This window comes from Oncorhynchus tshawytscha, unplaced genomic scaffold, assembly GCF_018296145.1.
Source record: "Oncorhynchus tshawytscha isolate Ot180627B unplaced genomic scaffold, Otsh_v2.0 Un_scaffold_4_pilon_pilon, whole genome shotgun sequence".
Lineage (NCBI taxonomy): Eukaryota > Metazoa > Chordata > Actinopteri > Salmoniformes > Salmonidae > Oncorhynchus > Oncorhynchus tshawytscha.
The window spans coordinates 173,056-186,946 of record NW_024609834.1 but is presented as its reverse complement, the minus strand read 5'-3'; the positions used below and the strand labels follow the sequence as shown (position 1 = coordinate 186,946).

The 13,891-nt window shown below is 43.7% G+C and overlaps 1 protein-coding gene across 1 annotated transcript in view; it reads right to left on the bottom strand.

The window, feature by feature from the left end:
• The window catches only part of LOC112249403 (protogenin A), a 42,456-nt gene that overhangs the window by 5,661 nt on the left and 22,904 nt on the right, over positions 1–13,891 (bottom strand). Inside the window, exons 8-14 of the mRNA XM_042319617.1 lie at positions 12,614–12,778; positions 11,401–11,706; positions 9,096–9,284; positions 1,977–2,072; positions 1,680–1,866; positions 1,335–1,462; positions 593–763 (exon numbers count right to left, since the gene is read on the bottom strand). Of these exons, the coding sequence (XP_042175551.1) occupies positions 593–763; positions 1,335–1,462; positions 1,680–1,866; positions 1,977–2,072; positions 9,096–9,284; positions 11,401–11,706; positions 12,614–12,778 (1,242 nt within the window). The remainder of the gene's footprint in view (positions 1–592; positions 764–1,334; positions 1,463–1,679; positions 1,867–1,976; positions 2,073–9,095; positions 9,285–11,400; positions 11,707–12,613; positions 12,779–13,891) is intronic.

Below are 13,891 nucleotides of genomic sequence, written 5' to 3'. Positions count from 1 at the left end.
TCTCCGGCACAGCCAGAAGAGGACTGGCCACCCCACATAGCCTGGTTCCTCTCTAGGTTTCTTCCTAGGTTTTGGCCTTTCTAGGGAGTTTTTCCTAGCCACTGTGCTTCTACACCTGCATTGCTTGCTATTTGGGGTTTTAGGCTGGGTTTCTGTACAGCACTTTGAGATATCAGCTGATGTACGAAGGGCTATATAAATAAATTTGATTTGATTTGAATGATTACAATCTTGAGTGATTGAAGTCCTTCCTTCACTCACTTAAAAGAGGAGAATGAGAATATTGGACCTAAAGCCAAAAAGACAGATCATACCCCCCCAGTGCTAAATCAAAGCTCCAAGTATAGAATCCATCCTTTGATTGGTAAGACAACAGGGGGGGTTATCTAAGAACAACCTGAGATCACAAGGACTAGTGACAAATACAGAAATGGATCAGAGGATGACATTTGTTGAGTTCCAATGGCCTGTATGGTGTGGAGCTGGGGCAGGGCTCTGTCTTTGCAGCCCAGTTTAGCCTGCAGCCTCTCTCTCTCTCTCTCTCTCTCTCTCTCTCTCTCTCTCTCTCTCTCTCTCTCTCTCTTTGGCTCACCTTCCCTCTGCAGCACCTTCCACTCTCCAGCTACCCAGGCCTTCCTGGAAGCGTAGAAGATGGTATAACGTGTCACCGCCAAGTTGGGCTCATCTGGAAGTTTCCATGACACCAGCGCTGTGTCGTCCTCTATCAGAGTCACTTTCACACCTGACGGTGGCAGAGTAGGTGCTGGGGAAGAAGAAATGCCAGTTTTAACCCTGAGGCTAAATCGCTGATGAAGATGTACATCAGCCATAAAAAAAAGAAATGCTCTTCGTAACTGGTAATAAGTTTTGAGGAATACTGAAAATGTATGTCTGAACCAGGGCCTAGACCAAAGCGTGAAATTTTAATCATAGAAGGTTCTTTGATGTCACTCAAAAGGATAACTACATCTCACAAGCTATGGCCCTTGCTTATGATCCCTTTCCCTAGAGATGTGTAGATATGTGTAATAATGCAGTGAGAGTGAGCATATAGACTACTGTGCAGTTCAATGAATTTGCTCCTGTGTGTCTCCTTCTAATCCTTTCAAGAGCAAAACCCCATTAGAGGGGAAATGAGAGCTCATTGGCAAGGCTCTGTCAAGTGGTTGCGCTCTATTTGTGATTTGTTTGCAGAATGCAGAGCTTTTTAAGACAGGCACAATAATTCCAGTAAGTATTCTATTTCAGTAGGCTAGGAAATACCATCGGAGCCCAAAAAGGGTGAGAGAATATTCTATTAATGTGCTGCTGTATGAAGCCATGTCGGTGCTCACCTTCAGGCAGAGTGCTCTGGTAGACCACAGGGCTCCAGGGGCTGGACAGTTGGTCAAGGTGCAGGCGGACAGCAAACTCATACCTGGTGTTGGGCTCTAAGTCCGGGACCAGGATGTTCTTCTCAGCACTGTAGAGGAGAACCACAATGATAAAAATGGATTTAGAACATATACTGTATATGGAGATTATTAATCAGATCCAATACTTTGGCAATTGACCTGCGAATTCTTAAATCCGTACTAAGTGCTACCCTGAGTTTTATGACCATACTAAGTACCCTCTATCCAGTTAAATGACTATGTGCTATGGGGTATGAAGAGGAAGGTATTATATAGGACACTCACGTCTGCAGGTAGAGTACCAGGGAGGCGTTCTGAAGGCCCACAGGGTTACAGCGGATGGTGTAGTTGACGATCTGGCTGGAGGTGAAGGCTGGACGCCCCCAGTGGAGGAATATGGCAGACGAGCTGTTGGCCTTGGCATACACGTGGTGAGGGGGTGGCGGAGGGGGCACCATACGATCACGGACCGCTGATACACACAGAAAAAAAATTATGTTAGAGGTACTCATGCCTCGAAGGATTGATAACTATCATCTATCTCAATAGACAATGGTTGCTTGCTTTATGTGAATAACTTACAGACACATCCAGGGGTGCTGATAGTCTGGTCTGCCTGGTAGCCATCGCCTATGAAACTGAACGCCAGGAGCTTCACATGGTACTTCTTTCTTGGGTCTAAAAATAACAGCATGTACATATCTTTCACTGTAGGCCTATGGGTGTAATATACTTTTTTGCATACATCATATAGACTTTCACCTCAAATTGACCAATGTGACCTTACAGTGGAAGTGAGCGTATCTGTCCACTGGGGGGCATTACACTGAACCAGAGGCTGTGTGATTTCTCCAACAAGTGGGCTGTGAGGGTGCTGGATCAGAAAGAGCATGGCTGAGAGGTCAGTGTGGTTTGGCTGTGGAGCTCTGTGACAGATGCTGAGTGCTGGGAGGCCAGTCCCTAGGTCAGTTCCTGCCCTGCTCAGGGCACTGAGGCACACAATAGAAGGCCTCCTCTATCCATCACTCTGCCTTTTCAGGGAGAGTAGGAGAGAATATGTCATGCCCTACCCAGGGCTGCTGACCAGTGGGCAGTCCTATTCAGCTCCAGGGTGGGGGGGGAGGTTAAACCACAGGACAATGCCCTCCCTAGAAAAGACAGAGCGGTCAATCACATGGCCAGAGTCAGTGGCATAACAGACCCCAGGTAGAACAAACGCTGCTAAGTTAAATGTGCTCTCTGTACCCAACAGGCCACTGATAAAATGTTCAGGCCAAACACTATCCAAATGTTTCACTTCATATCGGCATTGATTGGTTCATTTGTCTCCTAGACTACGATCTCTTGTCATCCTGGAATAACCAGGTTACTGTGCATGACATATTCAGATAAGGAGGATAGGGTTGGAAAGGTAATACTTCATCATATTAATGTGTTATTACCCTGTCTTGTGCGTAACAATAGTATAACTCATTCCAGAAAAATTGGTTGAGCTAGAGTATAGCTGTATTGGGTGAACCGGCTACAGTGTATTAAAATATCATTACACAGGCAATTACAGGAAGCTCCTGCTGCAACCATGAGGACCTTGCTGAAATAGCTGAGGATCTATCAAACTAATGACTTACTGCCTCCTAGGAATTCCAAGGTTCTTCAATATTTCAAAGTATGTCACCCATCATTACACACAGAGTAAGCAGAGGAATCTAAGCAAATTAGCTTCAATCTGTGAGTGTTAATTCAATACGTTTATTTTGAAAACACTGTGACATATTGATCTGCATTTCAGTCATCAGTTGTCGAAACAGCACTGAAATACAGTCTAGTCTAGAGGGAAATGAACTGCTGCACGGCTGTACATGAGATCTTACAGCACATCATAGGCCTGCCTACGTAAGAGGCTGTGGGATGACACATCATTATCCAACCGAAGAGGGGGGGTAAGTGTAGTAGGCTGTATAGAAGAACATCATCTATGCTTTACAGAATTATACAGCTAGATCGCAGTACTTCATGAGAAGTTGTACAGGTACTAATAACATAACTAGTATCAGTGGAATAGTGAGCACCTGTAACAAAAAGTATGTTGGATCGAATCACAAAGCTGACAAGGTAAAAATCTGTCGTTCTGTCCCTGAACACTGTTACCCAGGCGCCAAAGACGTGGATGTCGATTAAGGCAGCCGTCCACACCTCTCTGATTCAGAGGGGTTGGGTTAAATGCGGAAGACACATTTCAGTTGAATGCATTCAGTTGTACAACTGACTAGGTATCCCCCTTCCCCTTTGCCATGGAACAGTAATGCAGTGTAGAACATGACCACTAGCTTGTGCTCCAGGACGCATACGTTGAGAGGAGCACAGGAGTGTGGATACAAACTGAAGTCGTGCCTATCCTCAGTTCCAGTCACAGAAGCAGTCATTTATGAGTTCTACGTTACTAACAGTTTCTGTGATCATGTCTCAGAGACAAATAAAAGGTAGTCAGTTAGATCAGGGTTTCCCAAACTTGGACCTGCCCCCCGTTTAGTTTTTTGCTCTAGCACTACACAGTTGTAAATGAGAACTTGTTCTCAACTGGCCTACCTGGTTAAATACAGGTTAAATAAAAACAATTTAAACACAGCTGATTCCAACTTAACATCAAGCTTTGATTATTTGAATCAGCTGTGTAGTGCTAGGGCAAAACCAAAACGTGCACCCAGAAGGGGCCCCAGGACCGAGTTTTGGAAACGTTAAATTAGATTATCTAAACCCAAGGGTAACCCATGTTGATCATCTGACAAACTGCTAGAGAATCATATTCACTGCATGTGTGTGAAAATATATGTTGTAATGATGAGCAGGCTCTATATCTTCAAAAGAGTTGAACATATCAAAAAGCAATTAGTCACTGTGAAAAATCCAACCACTTTGTTGAACAACCATCTCATCATGTTTACTATGCTCTAAAACAACTGTGTTTTTTCTAGGATCGGTCTGAGAGCCTTGAGGCTATGGGTTGGTCCAGGGGGTGGAGTCAGGGCTATGGGAGGCAGGGGGATGGGCAAGAGGAGAGTCCGAGGGGTGTGGTTTGAGCCACTAAGACCCCTAGCCCTGCGGAGCTTCAATGGAGCCAGCAGGTCAGGCCTAGATAGGAATCTGAGGTCATGGGTGTAGAATACGAGTTGAGCTTCTTTTTTTTCTCCCTCAGAATCTGTGCCCTTTCTCTGGTCCCTAAGCCTTAATTGGGAAAGATAAAGAAGTGACTTGCAGGAGGGGAGAAAAAATACTTCAAAGTGTCTTAAAATCTATGTGGTATCCTCTAAAGATTAGATACAACAACTTAGAATAGGATCAAAGGAAATGTTACTGATAATATGATTGCATAAAAATATGAAGCTTCTCTCTTTATATTTCTACATTATAGATAGGTCAATGACTAGGCTACTGTAGTCATTTGCTACAGAAAACATTTAGTTATGCTAATTAGTTCTTTAAAAAAAACTACGATAGGAAAATAATTGCACATATTTGTGAGGTTCATATATCTTTACTTTCTCTAGGAAAAGACAATGAATTAGTATACACTAGCATAGCTCTCTTCTGTCCCATGTCCACTCTGGTGTCCACAGACAGGCTGGCCGGGCTTTGGACAGTCCCAGGGGCTTTTGTTCGGCCCCAATCTCTGAAGAGGAGCAGTCAGGGTCTCACAGTCCCAACCCTGCCCAGCCCCACAGCACAATGGGCCTGCAGTAATTATGCAGGAGAGGGGCTGCGAGAGCGGGCTTTGACATCTGGGCCATGACCTTTGACATGGAATCTGGGCAAGCTAAATCCTGCCAAAGGAAGGGTTATGGACACTGCTCTTAGGGGGGAGGGTCAAGCAGGGGAACTGTGCAGAAAAGGGGGGAAAAACACCAAGAGACAAAAATAAAAAGTCACTAAATAGGTGACTTTAAAATAGTGTCAATAGGAGGAAATGGTAAAGCGAGAGAGCAGAACTCTTCAATGGGCAATTTCATAGCCGATATAATGAAAGTATGATTAGATATGGCAAGCTCAATTGTTCAGCTTAACTGCTCTTTGAAACATAGGATTGACGTAAGTTTATACTTTGTTTTCTGTATAAATTCAGAAAACTGAACAAATTCAGAACTGTAAGCAATTTAGGAGAAAATATGGAATTTTACTTCATGGAAATGTATTGAAGTGTTCATTTTAAAATCAGTGAGTAATACACATGGTTTGGGTAAGTTTATCAGGGATCTCCATGGTTGAAGATAAGAGGTGTCCACACAAACCTCCCCCTCTGTATGGATTCAACCATGCTTGCACTAACCGCCACTCACAATAAACCCTGGTCAAAAGGAAATGTGTGTTAGCCCTGGTTCATTCAACAACACCAAATCCCTCACAAAGATAAGATAAGCTTCAGTTGCCACATATAAAAAAAATGGGCAATAATCACCCTGTGTGTGGATTCAAGGCCAAATGTTTCTTGTTAGGTATCACAAAAACTAACCACTCAAACTTGTGGTGCCTTACTCACTTTGCTTGAGAAAAGTTCATAACTAATTTCCTCAGAATAATAAACAATCTGCCTAACCCTTACTGTCATTGCGTAAAGATGCACCAAAGTGAAGCTGGTTCATTTTCCCGTCATGCCTGTTGGGTTAATCTTGCAAGGCTTTTCTTTCCCCATAAATTATGATGCCAGTTTGTATTTGTGGGGAAATTCTTGAGCTGTTTGTGGTCACCTGATTTTTTTTACAGCTGTTTTGCAGATCCTGCAGGCCCTTAAGGCTTTGTTTTGCCCTGAGAATGGCCCCCCATGCCACAGCAAGAAGGGTCTGAGCCAGGGCTATAAATGTCTACTCCCACACTGATCCACAAAGCAGCATATACCATAGGGGGAGCGTATATCTCCCTCTGACACACACACACACAGGCAAACACAGTTTATTGATGTAGTGGGCTCACTAATACCCATCTATCTTTTATCTGACACCAGGCATGCAATAACTAATGTTTTCCCAGAGAAAAGACCACTCCACGATGGGCAAGGTGGCCCCAAGCTATGAGATAAATCTACTACCGTACACCCAGTCCTGGTGCCAACAGGTGTGAGAGGTATTTCAACCGTGACTATGCCACAGGAAGAATAAACATGATTGGGACCTCAGTATTTCAACACCATGTCTTTTATACACTGAGCTACAACCTCTCACATTCCTAACTTAGAGAGCCCTTTCAGTCATGTGGAATGGTCTTAAGAGATAATTTAGTAGCCAGAGCAGAGCTGGTCTGTTTCTACTACACATTTAGAACTCAACCATGTTCATGTCTTTTTTTTCTGTTAAAGAGGTATGTTATTTGTGCACTTTAGAGCAACATTGACGGTTGGCTTGTTGTCTTTACCACATCAAAGCTAAGTGAATTTAGGTCCCAGGGATCTGAAATACTTATCAAGTCACTCAGTGAGATTGGTGTTGTTCATAATCCCTGACTGATCGAACACATTCTTTAGTCTGTGTGTGGTTGTGGTTTCCAAACCCGTGTGACTGTCACAAGTCACAAGTGTCCTTGGGTGAAGTAAAGAGTTAAAGTTAAATCCTCTGTTAATTGCATTACTATCAGAGACATTACAGCGTAATCCTTTATCCTGGATCAAATCCAATTAACATTTTAATTGAAGCTCCATTTTGCTCTCTACTTCAGACATGCCATGGAGGGTAAATAATCTTGTTATTAGACGAATCCAGAGTGTTTTCTAATGGAAAAACACTTCATCAATTCAATAGTAAGTAGACTGATTAAAAGTCAGTAAGAAAACAACGTCCTACCGGGCACAATATGTATAGTTTATTAAAGGACGACATAAGTCATGGTTTGTCACTCAAACAACATTGAAGAAAATCAATAGGGAAATGCCCTTTCCACTGCTGTTCTGTCCTTGGAAGGTCAAATTGAGACAGGGACTACTCAATTATGGGCAAACATGGGCATTAAAGCAGACCCAAATTGATAAGAACACCCCGTTTTAATTAAAATACCCTGTTTGGAGATGTGGGTCACCTCCACGAAAATAAAAAATGACTTAATGTTACACTTCTCGTATTGGTTTATTATCAATGTCACACCAAACTGACCAAAGCATATATCCGAAGGGAAAGCTGAGTCAAGTCAGTATTTTTATCTGAAGCTGTCTCTCTGTTTAACACACCACAAAAATGTGGTGCCATGGGCAGGCACTGAAATCGTACCTAAAACCTATCTGACACTGACAGTAATACGTGACAAATTAAACTGCTGTGTCTCCTCTCCAAGAGGAAGTCTCTTCCTTGAGGGGGGAAACCTTTGGAAAGATAAATGAGATGCATACTTCTCTTCAACATGTCATACTACAAGTCAAATTCCATGGATATGTATTTACAGAAAAGCTCAGCTACCAGTGGTGAGGGGCTGAATTTGGTTGACTCTCGGTCAATTAAGTCTCTTTTGTGGCCCTTAAAGCCTAACACAATGAAAGCCTTTGATGTGAATTCTCCTCCAAATGCTCTGCTCACAGCAGTCATAAAACACACCATAAATCTGCTCCACAATAACAGCTTCCCTCTCCTCTAAAGACAGCCCTGGAATACACCTCTGCCAGCTATTCTATCAAACAAGCACATTTAAACTGTTTCAATGAGAAACTAATGAAAAACCAAGGCATAGTAAGTGTGTTTTGGTGATATCTATCTATGTCACATTACTACCACTATGTTCATTATTCCAGGAGGAAAATGTGGTTCATGAGGAAAAGGAGAATATACACAAAAAGCCAGACTTCATGTGTTCTATTTCTCCAATAGGTTTTACATCAAGCTTCATAAAAATACTCTCTATTGAAAAATAATTATCCATTCAAAACAACAAATATTTCATAAAGTACAGCACTTTAAAACCTACTCACTTTAAAACCTACTTGTGACATTCTAAACAACAGCTGGTGCCAAAATGGGGGAAGTTTCAGCAGTCATATTTATCGCCCCCTTCACAGTAAGACCCCTCCATGACAAAACAAAACACATACTGTAGCAAGAAAACAAAAAGGTAAAAGGGGACACATACTGTATTTACCCCCCTTTATGCGTTCTAATCCTGGTATAGTGCCAGAGCTTCCTGATCCAAAATTCAGCTGCTGGCCACCTGGCCGACCTCCTCTGGCCACAGATGGTCAGTTGTCCACTGCAGTAGTGTGGGACTCCCTTTCCTTCCACACTCTCCAACTTGGCAAAATGAATTTGACCCAGAGGCCAGAGAACCAGCATATGTCCCCAACACCCCTTCCTCAGTCCCAGCTAGCAGCTATTTCTAAATCTGTTGGGGGGACATACATTGGAAACCAGGCCAGGGCCGTAAGGTCATGGGGGGTTGGCTTCTTTCTGGACCTCTGGACATGAGCCCCCACAACTTACATGAAAATACTTTATCCTTGCCAAACTAATGGGCTTTTCTGATCCTAAAAAGACCTTAAACATGCCTGGTGAGGATACAGAAAATGTTTTTTAAGAGCATCCTTGATCCAAATCCAATTTAAGGAGGACTTTCATTGTGTAACCATGCTATTGACTAGAACATATTCTTAATCTTGCAATTGAAATCCAAAATGAAGACAAATGTCATCAGCAACAATGTGAGATCATAGGGCGGGTGTACTATGTGGAGTCTACTAACCTAGGCCACCAATGGTGTGCCTGTTTTCCTGGACACGCAGCTGGATGGGGGAACTCTCAGCCTGGCTCTCCTCGTGGTAGAACAGCCTGTAGCCCTGGATGCTGACAGAGTTTCCTGGTGCCAGCTGCCAGCGCACTATGATGGTGGTGCAGTTCAGAGGCTCCAACTGTAGCTCAGGGGCCAGAGGCACTGTGAGGAGACACAAAGAGAGATAGATCTTTGGTTATAGTCACTGTGGGGAGACACGAAGAGAGATAGATCTTTGGTTATAGTCACTGTGGGGAGACACGAAGAGAGATAGACCTGTGGTTAGAGTCACTTTGAGGAGACATGAAGAGAGAGAGATCTGTGGTTAGAGTCACTTTGAGGAGACATGAAGAGAGAGAGATCTGTGGTTAGAGTCACTTTGAGGAGACATGAAGAGAGATAGATCTTTGGTTATAGTCACTGTGGGGAGACACGAAGAGAGATAGACCTGTGGTTAGAGTCACTTTGAGGAGACATGAAGAGAGAGAGATCTGTGGTTAGAGTCACTTTGAGGAGACATGAAGAGAGATAGATCTTTGGTTATAGTCACTGTGGGGAGACACGAAGAGAGATAGATCTGTGATTAGAGTCCCTTTGGGGAGACACAAAGAGAGACCTGTGGTTAGAGTCACAGTACACATCTGAGTATTTATTTAATGTAATTGTTTTGTGAAGAGATGGCAGCTCTGCTTCTAGCTACTAAGCAACTTTGCAGTATTTTTTTGTGTGTGTGTTATTTCTTATCACAAGCATTTCGCTACACCTGCAATAACATCAGCTAAATATGTGTATGTGACCCATACAATTTGATTTATTGAGGACAGTTCTGAGGATGTAAGGTTCAAACAGAATCTCTCTTTTTAAATGTCATGTGTACTAATAATATACAGAGTTCAACCTGCATGACTATTCATTTTTATTCAAATGTCTTTATTTTAACCAGCTCATCTGAAATAGTACCAAGTCAAGGGAGAATATGAAACCCACCTAACCCCTGCTTCCCGATCAGGCCTTCTTTACCTTAAGCCCAATGGCCAACACCAATGTGTTCATAAAGGTCAATTTGCTTCATATTCAGATACCATTCAGAGCCTTGATACTATTGACAGTCCACAACTATTTATTATGAAAGGTTAGCTAGTCCTTAACAAATTAAGGACTTGTTCAGGCACACGTTTGTTTGGGATACCCAAATGATTAAGAGTAAACCATTTAATATGGCAGAAACATGCTTATTTAGATTTCCCAGAAATAATTTGCTGGATAAATAGGGGCAAAGTCACCAAAACGTATTGAATTGTTAGAGATGCAGGGTGGTAGGCTGGGAGCAAGTTGACTCTGTAGCTTGTCTTGTTCCTTGAAAACAGGAATGATCCCCACCCAGCTGCTCACTGGCTTTACCTGATGGAAATAGCCGGCTCCCAGCCTGCAGCCCCCAACCAGAGGTACATCCATACCATGCCCCAGCCTGACACACAGATACACAAACACACAATAGCAGAGATGAGCCAGGTCCTTAGTTCTACTGACAGAATGCCTATTCAGCCGACATGATCCTGGCAGAATTCTAGAAAAGATCCTGTTTGTTTCTAAAAGGACAGAGCGAGAGAGGGCAGCAGTCCCCTCCCCCACCCCTGAGGCTCAGATGGAGCTCTAAACAGAACTATTCTTCCTCCCACCCAGAGGCCTCTCTTTTATGACCCATGACTGAAGCCATTCCGATGTTACTGACAGAGAGGGCCAAAGGTCATGAAGTAACAAACGCAATGCCTTAACAAGATTATTAGAGCAAGCTCTTCTCATGGCTCTCTCTCACACATTCAGCAGAGGACTGGGAAGAAGAAAGGTTCAGAGATAATCCAGCCTCTTTGCTCCTATATTGACTATGTGTAGAGGGAAGTGTGCTCTCACTGTGCGCCTGCAAGGCATGATGGTTTTAGTGTGCATGATAAGTCCGTGTAGGAAGTAAGGCAGGAAGTAAGGCCTTACATGTTTATTTCTGTGATGTGGTAGCTTTACAAATCTAAGGTTGAAATTCTGGTTCATGTTATGGCTTACGTTTGTCTTTTGACTTTAATTGATTAGAAGTCATACAGTTGTAATCATCTGTACAAGCATCATGTGTGCACGCGGCAACCTAGTCACAAGACTGGGACACACAGAGCACATGTTTAACTTTAAAAAAATAAATAATGTGCATGTCTGAATGCCTGGAGCATCAGACCATCAGGGAGCAGCCAATAACTCATCACTACTACTGAGGAGCATGTGTAAGTACCTTTGGCGCTGGATGCCTTAGGGGTGCGGTGGGAGGTCCAGGCTGACTGTTCCCCCCAGCCCACGCTAGTGGCTGCAGCGATGCGGAGGAGGTAGATGGTGTCGGGCTGCAGGCCCTCCAGGAGATACTGGGTCTTCTCCCCAGGAACCTCCAGCTGGGTGACGGCCTGGTCAGCGCTGGTACGATAGGACAAGCGGTAGGCCGACACCCGGCCGCGGCTTATCTTGGCTGCAAGGGGCTGCCAGGACACCTGGATGTCTGTGGGGCTGCGGCTGGTGAGGCTGAGCTCTGGGGCACGCAGGGGCACTGTGGAGAGGGAGACAGAGTGGTCATGTTGAGGCTTATACAGTCACCAACTTGTTCATTACTGTGTTTCTGTCTATATTTATGGTCGTTTTGTATCGTGTTTTGGTGGGGACCAAAGGAAGAGCTGCGATTGCTAAAGTAACAGCTAGCTACTGAGACTATAATGAACAAACCCAGAGATACAAATCAGCTCACTGTGCGTCACACTCAGTCATACTGGAAAATCAATTCAGTAAGTCTGCAAGTGTACACAATAAATAGATGGGACCTGATTTAGACTGGTATGCAATCATGTGACAGATATTCCCTTAGTCAAGGACAATAGGCCAGTTATTTTCTGTGGAATATGAAAGAAGTGTAATTATCCTTGATCATAAGTGGTGGTCACAGTTGCACAGTGCAGAAACATTTAATGGGGTGGTGTGAACTGTGAAGGGCCCTTGTGGGGAGTTAGATTATAGTAGAGCGGGTCATTCCTGATCTCTAAATATCCGCCTGACTAATGTTTAACTAGCCGAGTGGTCCACCATCTAATCCTTCCTTATTATACTCCGCTATTCCTCTGGTGCACCTCTTTGAGACGACCTCAATTAGGCAGCCAGGGGTTAGCCCCACTAGATTCATTACAAGACCTACAGTACTGCACACTCTCTACAGCCTATTCATTACAGTTTAAACAAACTGGAAATCATCTTCTGAGTCCTCCATTAGAGTGATAGAAGACCTTACACAATGACTACAGGATCAATATGAAGCATTCTCACTACTATTCATCTGGGGGTGTTTTTATTCATCCTGGGGTGACAGTTATGGCTGCACATTACCTCTGTTTCCCTGGGTTACAGCCCGATAAAGGCCAGGGTGGACTGTATGTTTGTGCATGTGGGAGCTAACGACGAGGCCTCACCATCCTCCAGGGTGTGCTGGAACACATGGTCTGACATGCGGCTGGCTCCCATGGGCATGTAGGCCACGATGTAGAAGGTGTAGTTCCGCACTGACTCCAGGTCATCAATAATGTACCGGGTTGTGTCGTTGCCAATGACAACCTGATATTCCTCGTTGTTCAAGCCTGGTTTTAGTGAAGAAAAGGACACACATTTAATCAATTAATCAATTACCACCCACAGAGTTGTAAGCTGCATGTACAGGCAAGGAGTTCAGAGGGGATCTGATCCTTCAATGCAAACTCTTTAGGGCACTAAAGGGGGACCTAATCATAAAAGGGTCTATGAAGATTTGCATACATTCTGAGTACAAAGACAACTTTTGATAACTTTCCATAATCATCATTCAATGATTTCTCTCAGTATACAGAGCAATTAGAACATAATCACTTTGGCTTTAGGAACCTCCTTGTCTGAGCTGCCTGATTCTTACAAAGTTACGCTGTACATCTGCCTCTAACGGTGGGCTTCTGGTCCATTCAGTATGGACAAAAAACAAAAAGTGTCAACTCAATCAAACTGGTTCCTTCCCCTTTTATAGACAATTTCATCAACATTGCTCAAGCCAAATTCCAGCATTCAATTTTCCCACATTGCTGGCTGAGCCTAATCGCAGTTTAATTAGCACAGATTAGGAAGGTCCCACAAAAGACTCACTTGTAGCCAGGACGTATTGAATCGTCCAGCCTGATTTCTGACCTGGTAAACAAGATCCTTGAGAGTAAATAGAACAGGCCTTGTCCAGGGGCCTGAAAGGCCCAGGAAACCTCCCTGAAAAGACACACAAAGCCTCCCTCCCAGTCCAGCTCATGCTGTCCCAGTGCCTTGACAGAATCTCCTCTGTTGGATTAGCACACTCCAACACACAGACTAATTAGTTCCTCCTTTCATTAGAATCTCCATTTAGTGCCAAGGCTCTGTGTCTGAGACCTCAGGTGCAGAATGCATTGGTGCTACTACTACTGTCAATCTCAACGGCCAGCCATTCTCTGAGACCGGACAGAATGTTTCACGTAATCTTAATCAAGTGCACCAAATCCATTACAGATGCCAGTTATTTAAGGAGAAAGGGGCAGATTTTCTAACTTACCTCCGTTAAAGTCCTTATCCTTACATAGCCTAGCAGGTGTTTCTTTTGCTGCATGGAATTCGTACATTTGGCCTATACAATGGTATTCCATAGCCGGCGATGAACAACTGTGCCTGAATGAACTGGATAACATTTGTGCTGAACTGTT